The 16,808-nt window shown below is 47.4% G+C and overlaps 7 protein-coding genes and 2 non-coding genes across 9 annotated transcripts; 5 read left to right on the plus strand and 4 right to left on the minus strand.

The window, feature by feature from the left end:
- Positions 1 to 94: 94 nt before the first annotated feature.
- On the plus strand, positions 95 to 1,309 carry FPRO_09316 (putative potassium channel beta subunit protein; the record flags this gene model as incomplete). Its single annotated transcript, XM_031232696.1, has 4 exons — positions 95 to 368; positions 422 to 624; positions 678 to 728; positions 779 to 1,309. 4 exons carry the CDS (start codon positions 95 to 97, stop codon positions 1,307 to 1,309), a joined length of 1,059 nt encoding a protein of 352 aa, XP_031082607.1.
- A 1,092-nt stretch (positions 1,310 to 2,401) lies between these two features.
- FPRO_09317 (putative oxidoreductase CipA-like) lies at positions 2,402 to 3,481 on the plus strand (the record flags this gene model as incomplete). Its single annotated transcript, XM_031232697.1, has 2 exons — positions 2,402 to 2,473; positions 2,522 to 3,481. 2 exons carry the CDS (start codon positions 2,402 to 2,404, stop codon positions 3,479 to 3,481), a joined length of 1,032 nt encoding a protein of 343 aa, XP_031082608.1.
- Positions 3,482 to 3,642: 161 nt separating this feature from the next.
- Positions 3,643 to 3,716, minus strand: tRNA. The gene has a single exon. It is a non-coding gene; the product is annotated as a tRNA-Val (tRNA).
- Positions 3,717 to 3,815: 99 nt separating this feature from the next.
- tRNA lies at positions 3,816 to 3,889 on the minus strand. The gene has a single exon. It is a non-coding gene; the product is annotated as a tRNA-Val (tRNA).
- Positions 3,890 to 6,456: 2,567 nt separating this feature from the next.
- Positions 6,457 to 8,098, plus strand: FPRO_09318 (choline permease; the record flags this gene model as incomplete). Its single annotated transcript, XM_031232698.1, has 2 exons — positions 6,457 to 7,672; positions 7,719 to 8,098. The coding sequence occupies 2 exons, from the start codon at positions 6,457 to 6,459 to the stop codon at positions 8,096 to 8,098; spliced, it is 1,596 nt and encodes a 531-aa protein (XP_031082609.1).
- A 342-nt stretch (positions 8,099 to 8,440) lies between these two features.
- On the plus strand, positions 8,441 to 10,424 carry FPRO_09319 (uncharacterized protein; the record flags this gene model as incomplete). The annotated part of the gene is made up of 2 exons (XM_031232699.1): positions 8,441 to 9,344; positions 9,394 to 10,424. 2 exons carry the CDS (start codon positions 8,441 to 8,443, stop codon positions 10,422 to 10,424), a joined length of 1,935 nt encoding a protein of 644 aa, XP_031082610.1.
- Positions 10,425 to 10,966: 542 nt separating this feature from the next.
- FPRO_09320 (uncharacterized protein) lies at positions 10,967 to 11,434 on the minus strand (the record flags this gene model as incomplete). The annotated part of the gene is made up of 1 exon (XM_031232700.1): positions 10,967 to 11,434. One exon carries the CDS (start codon positions 11,432 to 11,434, stop codon positions 10,967 to 10,969), a length of 468 nt encoding a protein of 155 aa, XP_031082611.1.
- Positions 11,435 to 13,259: 1,825 nt separating this feature from the next.
- On the plus strand, positions 13,260 to 14,103 carry FPRO_09321 (uncharacterized protein; the record flags this gene model as incomplete). Its single annotated transcript, XM_031232701.1, has 3 exons — positions 13,260 to 13,497; positions 13,544 to 13,770; positions 13,819 to 14,103. The coding sequence occupies 3 exons, from the start codon at positions 13,260 to 13,262 to the stop codon at positions 14,101 to 14,103; spliced, it is 750 nt and encodes a 249-aa protein (XP_031082612.1).
- Positions 14,104 to 14,342: 239 nt separating this feature from the next.
- Positions 14,343 to 16,191, minus strand: FPRO_09322 (uncharacterized protein; the record flags this gene model as incomplete). Its single annotated transcript, XM_031232702.1, has 3 exons — positions 14,343 to 15,176; positions 15,225 to 16,053; positions 16,115 to 16,191. The coding sequence occupies 3 exons, from the start codon at positions 16,189 to 16,191 to the stop codon at positions 14,343 to 14,345; spliced, it is 1,740 nt and encodes a 579-aa protein (XP_031082613.1).
- Positions 16,192 to 16,808: the final 617 nt, after the last annotated feature.

Raw genomic sequence — 16,808 nt, forward strand, 5'->3', positions numbered from 1 at the left:
ACGAGCCGTTTTTACAATTTTATACTGACCAAGGTGTGTAGAAACATTGACTTCACGCAAGATTTACATCTCCAAGGTCTCATAAATCGTCAAGATGGCTTGGGCTGAACCTAGAAACACTGGCATGATCTACCGTCGTCTCGGTAGATCCGGCTTACATGTCTCTGCAATTGGTCTTGGTAGCTGGATGACCTATGGAGGCTACGCTCAAGATGAGGAGGCATTTGCTTGCATGAAAAAGGCTTACGACCTTGGAATAAATTTCTTCGACACAGCCGAGAACTATACTGCTGGCCAAGCTGAGATTGTCATGGGAAAGGCTATTAAGCACTTTGGCTGGAAGCGCAGCGATTTGGTCATTAGCACGAGTGAGTCCTTAAATGCGCCAGGTATTCGATGCCTTGATGCTAATGTTTCTCAGAGATCAACTGGGGTGCCGTTAATGGAGAAATTCTCGTCAACAACCATGGGCTTTCGAGAAAGCATATTATTGAGGGTCTAGACGCGTCGTTGGAGCGTCTTCAGCTCGACTATGTTGACATTGTCTACGCTCACCGGCCAGATAGACTGACTCCTATGGAGGAGACTGTCCGAGCCTTCAACTACCTGATTGACAACGGAAAGGTTTGTTTAGCATTCGCCGAACTTGATTGCAGCAGCGCTTACGAAGTCACTAGGCTTTCTACTGGGGTACATCAGAGTGGTCCGCTGATGAAATTGCCGAAGCTGTAAGTCACTATCACTTGTATATAATATGCCTGGATTCTCACATCAACAGGTCGGAATTGCTCGTGATCTTAGAATGATTGGACCTATCGCCGAGCAACCCTTCTACAACATCCTTGTCAGAGACAGAGTTGAAGGTCAATTCCAACGCCTATATGAGCGCACTGGCCTAGGTATCACCTCGTTCTCCCCCTTGAAAATGGGCGTTCTCAGTGGAAAGTACAACGATATAGTTGACGGCAAGCCACCCAAAGACTCCCGGTTTGAAGCCAGCAAGGACAACTTCGCCGACTTCATGCGCGGCCGTATTGGCACTGATGACTGGAAGGAGGAGATCGACAAGGTTCGGCAGCTGAAGCCCATTGCTGATAAGCTGGGCATCAGCCAGGCTCAACTTGGTATTGCATGGTGTCTCAAGAATCCTAATGTTACCAGTGTAATCACCGGTGCCAGCCGGCCTGAGCAGTTGGATGATACTGTTGCCTCGCTGAAGATTCTTGATAAGCTGACACCAGAGATTATGGAGGAGATTGATGCCATTACGAAGAACAAGGTTGAGCTGGATCCTGCTAGACAGAGCTAGGAAATTCTAATGAAAATTTTAAGAGAAATCTATCGCATGAAGAGTATCGGACATTGAGGTGGTCGAGGCATAGGCGTTAAGGAGATATTGAAATTGGAGTAAACGTAAAACCGTAACAAGTTATATTCATGACTCAGCTCTTGTGATAGTGTTAGGAGCATTCGACCCTGTAGAGGGATACATCTTTGCGCCGGACCTTTCTGAAGATATGGACCTATTTCTCTCTCGATTCATTTCTTGCTATTCTGGTCGGCAAGTCTATACTTATTCATTGTTGGGTAATTCTCTATTCATGGCATTGTAGTGAAGAAACCAGTTGCACTTTCACATTGTAGACATGTTCAATCGACTCAACAGTCCTCGGAACTCCCCGCGACTTCTATACATGATATGATATTGAATACATGCCCATAATATGACGAGAAGACAAATTCAACTGGATAAATAGTTGCGAATGGAAGCCTGTAGATCGATTTCTAATCAATATCTACGACAAGATCCCACGAACTACTGCGGCTCAACAAGGTTCACTTCTCGATAACCAACTGCCGTAGACGGCAGATCACACGTTGTCGGGTCGCGACATTATGAATCATCATACGACTTCGGCTCAAGAGAAGTCCGAACTACGAGAGCAAGGAGATAAACTCGGACTCGCGCTTTTGGTTTCACTATCAGCGATCCAACCCTGGATATTGAGGTCTATTAACTTATTCTCGTATTTGACAGCCTCTGATTGGTTCGTGTCTTTTTGGTGGGGGGCATCCGCCCCGAGCGGGAGACCCTCTTACCCGTTACGGTAAAAGCACTTACCGGATATGGTAAAATTCTCGACCGACGCCAAATGCAAAGTCCGCGATAGCATCATCGACAATGGCCTAGAATAGCGGACGGCAGGAGTTAACGAAATGTCCGGGCAATTAAATGCTTCAATGGCACTCAAAGCTAGTAGTGAAGACTCAAGTATAAAGATGTCGAGATGTCTTCCCTTTGGAGAAGCATCTCATCATCATCACATTCATCAACTTCACTCAACAATTACCACCACTTTTAGTTTTGCATACATAAATCTTCCGAGTCTCAGTTGCTACAATGTCTCAACAGTACGCCAAGGACCAGCCTGAGGGCTTTGTAAACAAGATTGAACGAGTTGCCATTATTGGTGTAAGTAACACATTCGCTATCATCTGATTAATGACTGACATTTTACAGGCTGGTGGAAGTGTTGGCAAGTACTTGGCCAAGTATCTCATCGCGACAGGCAAGCATACAGTCACTGCTATCACCCGTAAAGGCAGCACCAGCAAAATCCCCGAAGGCGCTCACACTGTCACTGTTGACTACGATGATGATAACTCTATCGTGGAGGCACTTCGAGGCCAGCAGTTCCTCGCAATTTCTCTCTCAGTATCCGCAGCCCCTGGCACCCAAGAGAAGATCATTGGAGCGGCCGCCAAAGCAGGTGTTCCATGGATCATGCCCAATTGTTATGGCATCGACTTCACCAATAAGTCACTCGCCGACGAGAACCTGACCGGTAGAAGTGTGTTCCCAGGAATCAATGCCGTCGAAGAAAATGGTGTATCCTCATGGATTGCCATGTGCTGTTCCTTCTGGTACGAGTTCTCTCTGGCCCAGGGTCCTGAATGGTATGGTTTCGACATGACTGGCGACAAGAAAAAGGTTACGTTCTACGATGATGGCAACACCCGGATCAACAGCTCAACCTGGGATCAGTGTGGTCGAGCTTTCGCAGCTCTTCTGAGCTTGAAGGTTATTCCAGACGATGAGAACGACAAGTCACCTACCATTTCCCAGTGGCGAAACAAGCCCCTCTACATCTCCAGCTTTCTCATCTCTCAGCGAGAGATGCTCGACAGCCTTCAACGAATCACCGGTACGACAGACAAGGACTGGGATATCGAGTATGAGGATTCCAAGGAGCGCTGGCAGCGAGGCATGGACCTTCTTAAGAAGGGGGATCGTTCTGGCCATGGACTCGCTATGTATGCTCGAACGTTCTATCCCAATGGTGATGGAAACTTCGAAGCCAAGTATGGCCTTGCAAATGAAGCTTTGGGTCTACCTAAAGAAGATGTTGATGAAGCCAACAAGAGGGCTTTGAAGATGGTTGAGGACAAGTACAACTACTTTGTGAACCGAAATTATTAAGGGTGCAGGGGAACAATGAGGATGGATTGACATTAAATGTACAAGATTTGGTAAACTGGACTTTCTAGGTAGACAAACAAGCCACTTGACCACTCACGCACAACCGCACACTAGTGCCTGTGAGTGACAAAAAGGGATGGATGCTCCAACGAGCAAAAGAATGGTCCCGCTCGGGCTCGAACCGAGGACCTTCTCGGTGTAAACGAGATGCCATAACCAACTAGGCCACGAGACCAATGGAGATACATGAAGAGGTAAGATTTGGGGTTAAGTTTGTGGAGTTGTGAGCGGTGAGAGAAAAGGAGACGCGGGTCCTTTCGGATCCGCAAAAATGTGGTTCCGCCCGGGATCGAACCGGGGACCTTCTCGGTGTTAACGAGATGCCATAACCAACTAGACCACGGAACCTGAGCTGATGAGATGAAATCTCTGGCGAATTGTGTCAGGGAAGGGCGTAGGAATGTCTATACACATGCACATTGAGGAAGGCCATCGTTGATTGACGGAGAGTTTTCAGAAATTACTAGTATATGTTATCAAATCAAGGTTATATTTAAGCCCCAAGATCTTATAACTCTATACAATTAGTCTTCATTCCTTAGAGTATGTTAAGTGCATTAAAACTGTGGGAGTTACCCTGTGCTTAGATATCTTGAAACCATTTTCAAGTAATGTTCTAGAATCGTCGACTTCATGCTCTACAGCCCTTTCAATATGCCCTTTAAATATCAAAAAGTTACGCTTGGAGTGTCCAAGAGTTACGAATCTAACTTGGGTGAATTTGCATTCTCGAGGCATCTGGGCTGTTGCCAGTCGTAATTGGTTCAATTGTCTGTTCCTCGATCCTCTAAGTGGTTGAGTCTGTTTCAACCGCTATTCTTCCTATATTACCTTATCATTGTCTTATTGCGCTATCATATCCATGCGCACCCTTCAATATCGACCAAGACTCTCCATTGAGAATCTTATGTCTCAATAAACGTGGTACAGTGACTGACAGGCTTCGAAAGCTATGGCGTGCACCTCCCGCCTTGGCGGCTCTTGGCGAAGCAATTTGGAGCAGAGCCTCAATATCAGAAGTCGATTTTAGATATTCACTTGATATTGGCTATCTATCAGACCAGTTTCATTGGCCACTTTTGAGTTACCGCCATCTATAAAGAAACCCAACTTGGCAGACTTTGCCAGGAACAGCAAGAATCGTGGAGCTTATTTATCAACGTCCCATCACTATATCCAGCGCCTGATAATGATCAGCTCATCTTGGGCGGTCCGTATCGAAATGCCGACGATTCCACTTTGTTCGAGCCTCTTTAGTCTGATCTTAAGAACAATAGCAACTTTCATGCTCTCATCTCAAAAGAGAGCACCTCCGACCCAACGGTCAAGCTCCGAAAACAAAGTGGAACGTTGTGAACATTCATTACTCAACACAAATCCAAAAAGTCGGAGAAAAGCCTGGGGAAAAGCAAAAACCCCTCAGGGTCGCGGGGTCATATCGCGGAGTGCCATGCAAAATCTGTATAACTGGTCATCTTGTCATATTCCAAAACGTAATAAAAACCATTTCTCCAGAGTCGTCAATACGGGGATTTGAAACTCAGAAGTGAAGCTTTTCTCTCTCGCCACTACAGGCTCCAGTTTAATATTCCCACATGGCACGGCAACCCCGTCGAGAAGCCGGTCGATGCCGGTCCTGAGAGTTATAATTCCCTGATAAAGACCGTGAGAGCTATGCATTTATGCAACATCTGCCGGTTCGGCCGGTCGACTCGGTTAAGACGGATGAGTAGTAGACAGCACGGACCAGAATATGTTCAGAGAGCCGCAATTTGATTATCTGCCTTATTCGTGAACAATATCCAAAAGTCACCAAGCTGGGGGAACATCTCCACTGAAATGGGCCTCAAAGACAGCCCCCGTTAGAGTTATTTTACAGAGGTCTCCTGATTTTTATCTCCAACTATTCCTTTGATGAGTTGGGGTAAATCAGCTAGGGAGCCGCACATCCGTTCGTGGGGGAGCTAGATTCATTCCAGTCTGACCATAACAACGTGTTTGAAACCAATTGAAAAGAGTTGGAGAGATGACATGCCTAAAGAAGGGCGCGTAGGAGAAGGAAATTTTGTTAGAGACTAAAAGGCCGCTGATTCCGGAGCATGGACTTGGTTTTGGGAGAGTCGGCTCCGAAGCGCGCTATTGTCGCAAGCCTAGACTTCAGCTTAGACGATCTCCATACGGACGGACGGGTACTGTACAGAGGGGACATGATAAGACAGGCCCCTGTAATCATTCGATGAGTGCTCTACCACGCTGCATTACTTGCAGGAGTATAGCTGTCCTGGGCAGTTATTTTCCTATGCGGTTCATCAGCTTGCAGGGCCTTACATGTCATAAATTACTTCTAGAACATGAGCCGAACTTGTTACTCAAAAGCCTCATTCAAGGATGGCTTGCCCAATCCCCAACCCAGACAATCACCCCAAAACAATTCTAGAACAAAAAGAGATAGGCCCTTCCCCGGCCCGGGGCATGATCCCCACAACGTCATCCAGCCATCGAGTTCACCGCGAAGGGTGGATCGTCATCCCTAGACTGTCACAGCGACATGGGCCAGGGGAGGCAGTAAAGCTCAAGGCATCTATCTCAGGTGACAAAAAGACTTGGGTAATCTCAGTGTGGATTCACCTGAGTTTAGACTAAATATTTTTGACACTCTTCCTTCAGGTCACAAGTTTTCTTGCGCCCTGAGGATGGGGAAAAGCGACTTTGTTACGCAACCACAATGACGCCCCCCCAGAGATAGCTACGATCGCCGAACTAGATACCAAATAGTCCAAGTTACAGCCTAGCCCAACATGAGAAGTGATCCTCCGTTAACGGGCCTGACGTCTGGCATTTAAATACCTGCTTTGCTAACCTCCCAACATGTCACCCTCTGACCTCACTTGATATCCCACCTCATCTCAGTAATCATGGAGTCCCAAACGCCGCGGGACAGAAATGTCCATATTGACGACTCAGCTGCTTTAGAACAGCTCGGCCACAAGCAGGAACTCAAGCGCAACTTTTCCAAGATCTCTCTTCTCGGTCTCGCTTTTGCCATCCTCAACACATGGACCGCCCTGTCAGCCTCTATCAGTCTCGCCCTCCCCTCTGGAGGTCCCAGCTCTGTCATCTGGGGTCTCATCGTGGCTGGTATTTGTAACTTGTGTCTAGCTGCTCCCCTGGCTGAGATGTTATCGGCTTATCCTACCGCTGGTGGTCAATATCATTGGGCTGCTCTTATTGCTTGGCCCAAGTGGTCAAGGGGTATTAGCTACGTCACCGGTTGGATCAACGCTGCTGGCTATGTTGTCTTGACGGCAACGGCTCCTCTGCTCGGAAGTACTTTTGTTATTGATTCGATTACTTTCATGCATCCTACCTACGAAGCCAAGGCATGGCATCAATTTCTGATTTACCTGGCCTTCACGATCATCGCCCTTGTCATCAATGCCTTTGCGACACGAATTCTGCCTCTATTCAACAAAGCCGCCTTCCTGTGGAGTATCTCGGGATTCATCATCATCAGCATAACCGTTTTGGCCTGTGCTGCTCCCGATTACCAGAGCGGTGCTTTCGTCTATGGAAAGTTTATCAATGAGGTCGGCTGGCCTGATGGCGTCTCTTGGATGCTTGGACTTCTTCAGGGTGCCTTTGCTCTCACCGGATTCGATGCCGCAGCGCATATGATTGAAGAGATCCCTAACGCTCGAAAGGAGGGCCCTAGAATTATGATCTGGTGCATTCTTATCGGCATGCTCTCTGGTTTCATCTTTCTCTCCTGCCTGCTGTTCGTTCTCAAGGACGTTCAAACCGTTATCGAGTCACCAGCTGGTGCTCTTCTGCAAATGTACTTCGATGCCACTAACAGCAAGGCTGGAAGTATCTGCCTCATCGTCTTCTCTATCGTCTGCATGGTGTTTACTGCCACTGCTATCATGACCACCAGTGCCCGCATGACCTATGCTTTCAGCCGTGACCGAGGTCTTCCCTTTAGCCATATCTGGGCCAAGTACAACGACGCCCTTGAGGTTCCTCTCAACGCTCTTCTCTGGACTACGGCCTGGGTTATCATCTTCGGTCTTATTCTTCTCGGAAGCTCAAGTGCCTTCAACGCTATTACTGCTGCTTCCGTTGTTGCTCTCGGTATGTTGTCCTCCATCTGTGCCTCTTCTTAACTAACATTTCAAAGGTGTCACCTACGCGATCCCTCCCGCCATTCACCTCCTCCGCGGCGGAAACTTACTTCCCGAAGACCGACCTTTCAAGCTCAGCGCCCCTGTTCGATGGGTTTGCAGTCTCGTTGGTATTGCTTGGGCCATCCTCACCACCGTCCTTTTCGTATTCCCACCCGAGCTTCCCGTCACGGCTACCAACATGAACTACTGTATCGCTGCTTTTGGAGTCATCCTTCTGATTGCAGTGGGCACTTGGATCGTTGATGGTCGAAAACACTACAAGGGCCCTCTCATTGAAATTAATATGGATGGTGCCACTCTTGAGGGCGCATCCATGGCCGAGACCACATGCACTTCAAATCCTGAAGATGATATGAAGAACCATCATGCATAAATCAGCGTATGTGCTGTAAACATATCTAGAGCGTGGATTTAATAACAGGCTATCATTGGATAGCTAGATTAAATAGATCTCGTGTATTATTTCTTGAATTATGCTCCATGTCTAGTGATTCTAATGAAGACTTTTCCCTTTTGTCGACTCGTCTGTTGAAGCAAAGAAGAAAAAGAATGCCAGAAATCGTTACAAGTAATCACAACCCTGGTCAGTCCTAAGTGTCCTAAAACAGACATGGCCCCCATGCAATCAACCCTGCCAAGAAATTTCAGACGTCATCCGGCAACATAATCGCTCAATGAAGGATCAAATTGGTAAACACAGCTACATAGCTTCGAGATGGTATACAAATATGACTCCTTGCTACTGCACGGGCAGATTCGACTTCTCAAAATCATTCCTGGAACTCAGAATGCCGTAGTTTCGAGCCATATGATTGTCGTCAACCTTGACGATAACCCAGCATACAAATGCCTGTCATATACTTGGGGGGAGCCGGGTGGAGATGAAACCGATGAGAGTTGGTCGAAGCCTTCTCAGACGATTCTCATTGACGGATTTGAGATACATATCAGGCAAAACCTTTACAACGCCCTCATTGCGCTGTGTCAATCTGGAATTCTAGGCCCCATATGGATAGATGCTCTTTGCATTAATCAAAACGATGTAGAGGAACGAAACGCTCAGGTTTCTCAAATGGCAAATATCTACAAAAGTGCTGAGGAAGTCATTGTATGGCTCGGTCATGAGAGAGAATACACCCAGACAGCAGTGGCTTGCTTTCAAAGATTGCCCATCACCCGCCAGGAGCTCCTTTCAGACGAGCATGTCGTCTTGAGGGACAAAGCACTTGCATCGTGCAGCTTCACTGACTCAGAACTGCTAGCCATGACACGTTTCTTCACTGACCATGCATGGTTTGGCCGGACATGGACACTTCAAGAGATGTGGCTAGCTCGAGAGTTGACATTTATGTGCGGAACAATCTATGCTTCTGTGGATGTTATCCTCGCCGGAAGTAGTATTGCACATGATAGTTACTCGTCGAGGAGTGTTACAGAAGACATCCAGAGGACCCCAGCCATTACGTGGCTGATGAACTTCACATACGACTTGATAGCTAAACTGAGGAAGGAAGTTGATGGAACTTCCCCTTCGCCACTTGGATTCGAGGTCGACTATCATCGTGCGAGGCATGCTACAGATCCCAGAGACAAGGTTTATGGTTTACTGGCAATATCAGGTAACTCATCTCCTTTGAGAAAAAGAAAGGACTGGCTAATGAAATCCAGATACCACTACAGCGGATGATTATATGGAACCAGTAGTTGCCGATTATTCAAAACCAGCCCGGCAGGTATTTTCGATAGCTGCAGCACATTGCCTACTCAACACAACAAGCTGGCGAGGGTTAAGCTATATAGGAGACCGCAGTAGATACCGCATCCCAGATCTACCGTCCTGGGTTCCAGACTACACACAAGCTATTCCTTGGAGGCTTCTTCAACGAAGAAGTGAAGATACCTTCAAAACAGCAACTCACCAACAAGTCTGCATCGAGTACGATACCAACTCACCATACACTATCTCCTCGCCATATTCTTATTTTGATACGATTACTGCCGTCACAACTGCATACTGGGAAGATATAGAGGGCTATCCTCAGATGGTTGAAATTCTCAACCTCGTTCTGAACCCATTTCCTGTCAAGGCGTTTGGAGAAGACAATGTCTTGTCAGTGCTGGCCAGAACCTTGACGGCAGATCAAGCAGGGATATACGACTATGATTCATATGACTTTGTTGGCCAATTTGGAGAAATGATATACGGTATGCTGTGGCTGAGCATTTCAAAGAACCCAGATATGGTATCCGAACTGCTCAAAAACCCCAAGGCCAGTCTTTCCAAAGCTTTGATTTCAATAGGAATTCAGGACCGAGTAGACTTACTATCAAGTCTACTACACCCTTATCGACAATTATGCAGAACGGAGGAACAAAGGGAGTCAGAGTCTGAGCCCACGGAGTCTCAAGACCAGAGCTCTAAGGGTCGAACCTCATTGATACAGCTTGACTGGGGGTCTGCGTCACACAAGAGAAGTCTCTTTCGAACGAACAAAGGACATCTTGGCCTTGCACCACAGACTATTAAGGTCGGTGACGAAGTGGGAATATTGCAAGGCGCCGAAGTTCCGCATGTATTTCGTCAAGTTTCGGGTTTGGAAACATCGTTGAGTCTAGTCGGCGACGCATATGTTTATGGAATTATGCATGGAGAGTTGGAGTCCGAGGACCTGGAGTTCAGAATGGTTCAGCTAGTTTAAATGAAGCTCACGGCTTGTTGATAATACCTCTAAGTGTCGCAGCGCCACGATCGAGCTGTCAAATGTCACTTTGATGTGGACGGCTTCACCCGAGTACGACGTTGACGGGGTGATACGAGCGCCACGGTGTCAATAAAGCTTAATTGTGATTGCACATGCGAGATGATACGAAAAACAAAGCCTTGTGCTGCGCATGGGAGGTCTGGACATGGTTGGGGCCATTTATGTATATTTGAACATTAATTAGGAAATTCGAACGTTCATAACAATGATATGGAGAAAAAGATGGGATCAAAGTATTCGCGTGCATTCAAAGCCTTCATATACATGCATTTCTTTCTCAGTCGTGACATGATTCATGATTTCATCTCATAAGTCGTGATGTTGCATGACGTGCTGATTATATCCATACGCCGTAACTCCTGTCCGCTCATCGGACCGATGTCGATCAATTTAACTGATGCAATGGAAAAGCATCACGAGGTATCAAAGCGGAGGTTGCTCTGTCGCAAACGCTTGTTGTCGTGTCGGTGGCGTAGGGCTTATACGTAGTACCGTGAACTGCGATCAGTTCCATAGTATCCAGGCGAGCGGCCACGGCGATGGCTTCGAGATCTCGACTCTCTAACGACGATTGGGGGAGGTGCAGAGATGCTTGATCGATGCGATCGTCGACTTCGAGAGCGATGATGATGTGAATGTCGTCGAGGCTCCTCCTTGTAGTGATACCACTTCTCGCGTTCTTGAGGTGGTGCGCCCAAATTGAGACACGACCGAACAACCCAGAGGAGGAGAAGAAATCCAGCAATTGAACCAATGACGATGCCGGCAATTGCGCCTCCGCTCAATGTTTGGGCACTGTTGCCATTATCGCCGGACGCAGTAACAGTGACTGTTTCTGTGTTTTGCCGAGCCACTAGAGTGGGAGGAAGAGACAGCGTTGGAGAAGAGAGGGCTCTGGCGAGGATGGCACCCAAGCCGAGATCTTGCGGGGAGCTGAGCGGAGCCATTGATGATCACAGACAGTGAGTGTCGGAGATAGTTAGTGATGGACGAGCACAAGATGGTCAATGTTCAATGTCGACGAGGGGGTGCAGCATCATTTAAGTACAGCCTCTAGCGTCAATTAATGAGTGATTTAGCAAACCCAATTCTCCTCAACGGGAGAGGCTGGGATGGTATAACTGTACATAATGGATGAACTGTAAATGAGAGGTTTTGGACGTCATAATATCATCAACATCACCGATCTCACTGCGACTCCCCGCTCACACGATACCATAAGAACTCTACCTCAACCCTTGTACCCAGTCTTGGCTGGTTGTAGTAGTTATCACTAACCCTCCCGGTCAAAGTGCCAGACTCATTGTGGTGATTGATTGCCATGCTTATGACGTCTCTCGGTACAGCTTCTTTGTTCTCAGCCATATCCTTGCTTGTTTCGACTTAGCTCGGCCACTCAACTCAAGAAACTTGCTTAATTGATGCGCTAAGAAACGGCAGTGCCTGGAATTGATCCAAACGTAGGAGCTTTTGTTACGAAACCTTTGTCTCATTGGCCCGTGTTTTCCTTTTTTTATGCTTGTCAATTGGGCCGAGGCTGATTGGCATCCAAGGAATCAAAGAATTATCCACAATTCACATTCACGTTCGTGGATCACATTCAGCTGAGCAATCGCATGTGTTGCTGAATGCTTGTTAATTGGATCTACCGAGGTTTATGCAAGATATGTATCAGATCAGGCCCGAGACATCCGTTCTTATCATTTGAGCCTCCAAGGTGGCTGGTTTCATATTGTGAAGAACTGATGATGAATTTTCAACGACAAGGTCAGAGTACTCAACAGTCCTAACTCCAACATGCCTCTTCAGTAAGAGAAGCTCTCCGGTATGTTTGTTCAATGTCCAGTTTCGCTTCTGAAATTATCAAATCGTAAGCTAGCTATTAGGAGCTCAAGATCCAGAACAACAGAGCTCTCATATCTAAGGGCAGCCTGGTGCAATTCGAATCTTTATGTACTGTCTGATATCTACTAAAGAATTGGTTTTGATATATTTCAGTGGTTATCGACGATTCACTGGGCCTCTATTATCACGTCACCGGTGAATATCATTTTTCGTGATTGTTACCATCATCCGACCGAAATGAGAAGCAACAATGTGCATTTTATCGAAAAGTGACTTTTTGTATTCAGTCTAATTAGGACAGAATCATAACATACTCTATACAAGTCAGGCAACATCGCGATTTCCGACTGATCGCAGTATTTAAACAAACCGCCACTACCAAGCAAACTGTGACGAGGGGTTGTTAGGGTCGCGAGTATGAAATAATATACATCCTTTTTGTAACTTTTAGGAAGAATATGTCCTGATGTAGATCTATCAAATCTGTCTCGATAAAAGAGAGAGAGAGAATTAGTATTTCGTTGTAAACAGATTCTCTTCAGCCAGTATTATGCCCTCCAACTGCCTACATAGAAACAATATCAGCCTATAGTTATAAGGTCCACCAATAGACTATCAGATCGTATCTCACAATACCCTCAATCATGGTGTTTGGTTTCAATACGTGTACAATCCTATGTGGTCCTGTGGAGCGCGGTAAAGCGCGGCTATGAACGCGGACCGAATAAAGCACCAATAGACTCACATTCCGCCATCCCGGCTAACATTACTAAAATGAGGGTCGTTTGTGAACGACGTGGTCATGAGGTTCCTTGTTGGTGGGGATATTCGTGTAGATTAAAGGGCGTTGAACATCTATATCTTTTGATAACGAACCCTCCTTGACCTTTGTTAATTAAACCACTATCATCACACAATATCATCATCATGACTCGAACATATAGAATTGCTGTTCTAGAGTGCGATACGCCTTTTCCTTCTGTTAATGAAAAGCGCGGTTCTTATGGAGACATCTTTCGTGATCTTCTTACCAAGGGTCTCGAGAATGAAGCACTTGGTGACAAGGGCAAGGACGTGAGCCTGGATCTTAGCAAATGGGATGTTGTCACAGCACAAGAGTACCCGAACATCGGAGATGTGGATGGTTTCTTGTTAACAGGAAGTAGTAAGTTTCTTTATCAAATCCCGTCTGCGAAGCTAACAGGATGCAGAACACACATCGTTTGCTGATGACCCTTGGATCTTGAAGCTCGTTGAGTTTGTCAAGAAGGTTTATACGACGACGGAGAAGCCCATAGTTGGAATCTGCTTTGGCCACCAGATCATCGGACGAGCACTTGGTGCAAAGGTTGCGGTGAGCCCCGGTGGTTGGGAGGTTTGTGTTGATAGAATCAACCTCAACGAGACTGGCCAGAAGCTATTAGGTGTTTCATCTCTCGTAAGTACCACCTATTATTTCCGTGAGTCCTCACTAATAAAACAACAGGGCCTTCATCAAATGCACCGAGATGCAGTCTTGGAAGTTCCAGAAGGCCTGGTCAGCCTCGGCAGCAGCTCAAGGTGTGAGGTACAAGGACTCTACAAGCCTGGGCGTATCATCTCGTTCCAGGCTCATCCGGAGTTTGACGACTATATCATGCAAGAAATCATGGAGGCCAGATATGCCCAGCAGATCTTCTCAAAGGAGATGTATGAGGAGGGTATAACCAGAGCGAGGGCGCATCATGATGGACTTCTAGTGGCTGCAAAGATTTGGGAGTTCCTTCTTTAAACAATTAGACAATAAAATTGAGTTATTCAACCAATTAATACGCGGCTTTCTTCATAAGTGTTGGCAATGGTTTGAAGATGAGCTCGCTGATGTGATCATTTCCACGGCCAGGCTGGCTGCGCATAATGAGTTCAAAAGAATTGGTGGCGACCGTCATATATACGGCATCTTAATTGCATGTGCCTCAAGGACTCTATTTTTATATATCGAGGCGGGTATCTAGGATTAATGTTGTCCTTTCATGCAAAAGATATCCAGATCTGACGCTCACGCATCGCCCTACATAGCGTCCAAGGACTGACTTGGTCCGGCGGCTGCTCCCAAATATGCTCCAGTAGCACCAGTGTTTGTCTCATATTCCCCAGACCAATTGTGTCCAACATGGTCTGCAACCGCGTCCTCAAGACCTGCTGAACTGTAGGATCTGACGTGCTACATCCGATGACAGCGAGTGGCCAGCAGAGACTCGTATTTATCCTGACCGAAGCGGGGAACTGATCAAGCAATGCCACTGCCTCAGCGACGGCCGATTCTACTAATGCTCGTTGGAAGCTGCCTTCAGGTTGCTGATAGGGTTTCCCGAGGACTGTCCAGAGATATAGGAGGGCAGCTTGTTTCCATACCAGCCCCGCAAGACGTGTATATGGTGTGACGGAAGGATCTGGGAAGAAGCCCATTACTTGAGATTGAAGGAAAGCGAAATTGACAATGTTGTCGGGGTTTGGAGAGATCTCTCCGTCGGCAGTCGGTGAAGACATTACTTGTCCTAGGTGAAAGATCTGGGATATAAGAATGAGGATTTCGAGCCAGCAGCCACATAGTTGGCCGACGTACTTCCTTGCGACCAAGTTTCTGGCCCGGACTTCAATATCGGGGCTGAGCAAGGACTGTGAGTTATACTGGGGATCAATCGAGATCATACTGGTGCCTGCGATATGCATGTAGTACTCGATTAGAAAGTCTGGTAAATCGTCGTATACCATGTTCTGTGTCCCTGTGAGTAATGTGCTCACTAATGACTTGGACGCTGTTAGATGGTCAAATATTGTGCCGTGAATGTCTCCCTTGGCAACCTGCAGCATGTTAGTCAACAGCCGTGTCGTGGAATCAATGGTACGGACCTCAGTCAAACACATAATAAGACTGCCGACTGTTAAGACAAGGGTGTTCTCTGCGTTTCCAGATACATACTCATCGACGACATTCCTAAACATCCGCAGTGAGTCGGTGTAATATCTCTGAGCGATCTCATCGCTTGGGTGTCGCTCTGCTGATGCCTGGCGATGTGCAGCGCTCTGAGCGAGGATAAGTTGTAACACAAGAGGTTTTGAGAAGGCCAATGGTATAAGCTTGGCGATGAAGGGATTCACGTCTGTGGAACCGTTGCCCATGCTATTGGCCGTTCGTGACAGGTAGTAACTGAGGAGCTCATATGACTGATGTCCCTGCTCAGGTAGCATCGACATTGGCATAGTAATAGCTCCATTGAATGAGAGTCCTGTGTCTGGGGACGGCGGCAGAGCGAGAGTGAGAGCGTTGGCGGTATCTGCATCCCATGTTGTGATAACAGTCGGTGAGTCTGATGAGTTGGATGACTGTGAAGGAGATGGCTGATCACCATCATCAACGGAATTGATGATATCCACATCAGCTTCAGCATCGACCATGTGGGTGTCCCCTTGCCCTTGCACTTGGCCATGCACCGGAGAACTGTCGCCATTCTGGGGTACGTCGGGATTCTCAGCAGCTCGGTCCTCCTCCGGCACCGGGTCCGGTATGACCGGGTCATTCACCGAGTCCGCATCGTGGCCCTGTCTCAGCGAAGCAACGCTCTGTTGTGAGCTTGTAGATGCAGCACCAAATGAAGACCGTGATGGTCCCTTGGCAGGCTGTGGTTCTGGCCAGACACAGTCGAGCTTATTGCGCTTGCAACCGCTGCAGATTGGTTTACTGCATCATCACGTAAGTCAAGTCGAGTCAATGTGACTGTCTGGAGAGTGGTTGGTAGTACCTCTCGTCGCACTTCTTTTTGCGCTTCCTACAGGTAAAACAGCCCGTCCTACTGCGGATTATAGGCACGGGACGCATCGAGGAGGGGTTTGGGGTTGGGTTTGGTGGTGACGGTGACATATTGAGCCCTCTTTTTTTTGCCACCGAAGAGACTCGGTGACAAAGCAAGCGGAATGCTTGGCTTTGAGTGAGTGGTACAGGTACAGTACAGCGCGGTTAGAGGTGAACGCAGGCACAATCAGGTGCAATGCAAATCGGATGGAGGCTCCGGAATAAGCGAGACGAACCGTAAAGCAACGTCCGTGGCCTTGGGAGTGGATCGTGTTTGTTTTTGTTGTGGGGGAGTCAAGTCAAGTCAAGCCCAAGGCCACTTCGCTCCAGCAACTTGACGTACGTGACGGGAACAATTGGCTACCCTGTACCAAGCCACTTCATCCCCGTTCACCGAGTCAGCTTCTAAAAGTGTTCTAGTCTCAGAGATAGCGCATGTACCCTCAGGTAACTCACTCCCGGCCCTCCAAGTCCAAGCCTCCGAGGATCATGTGGGACTCGTCCACCCCCGGCTTTAGATCTCGACTCAGTGACGTTTGATAAGATTGACTCGGTGACATTGGCCATGAGGTACGTACCGGCATCTTGATCTCATGCTCCGGTCATGGAACTCATGAGCCGAAGGCGGCGGACAAGGACATTCT

This window comes from Fusarium proliferatum (assembly GCF_900067095.1).
Source record: "Fusarium proliferatum ET1 genome assembly, contig: FPRO_scaffold006, whole genome shotgun sequence".
Classification (NCBI taxonomy): domain Eukaryota; kingdom Fungi; phylum Ascomycota; class Sordariomycetes; order Hypocreales; family Nectriaceae; genus Fusarium; species Fusarium proliferatum.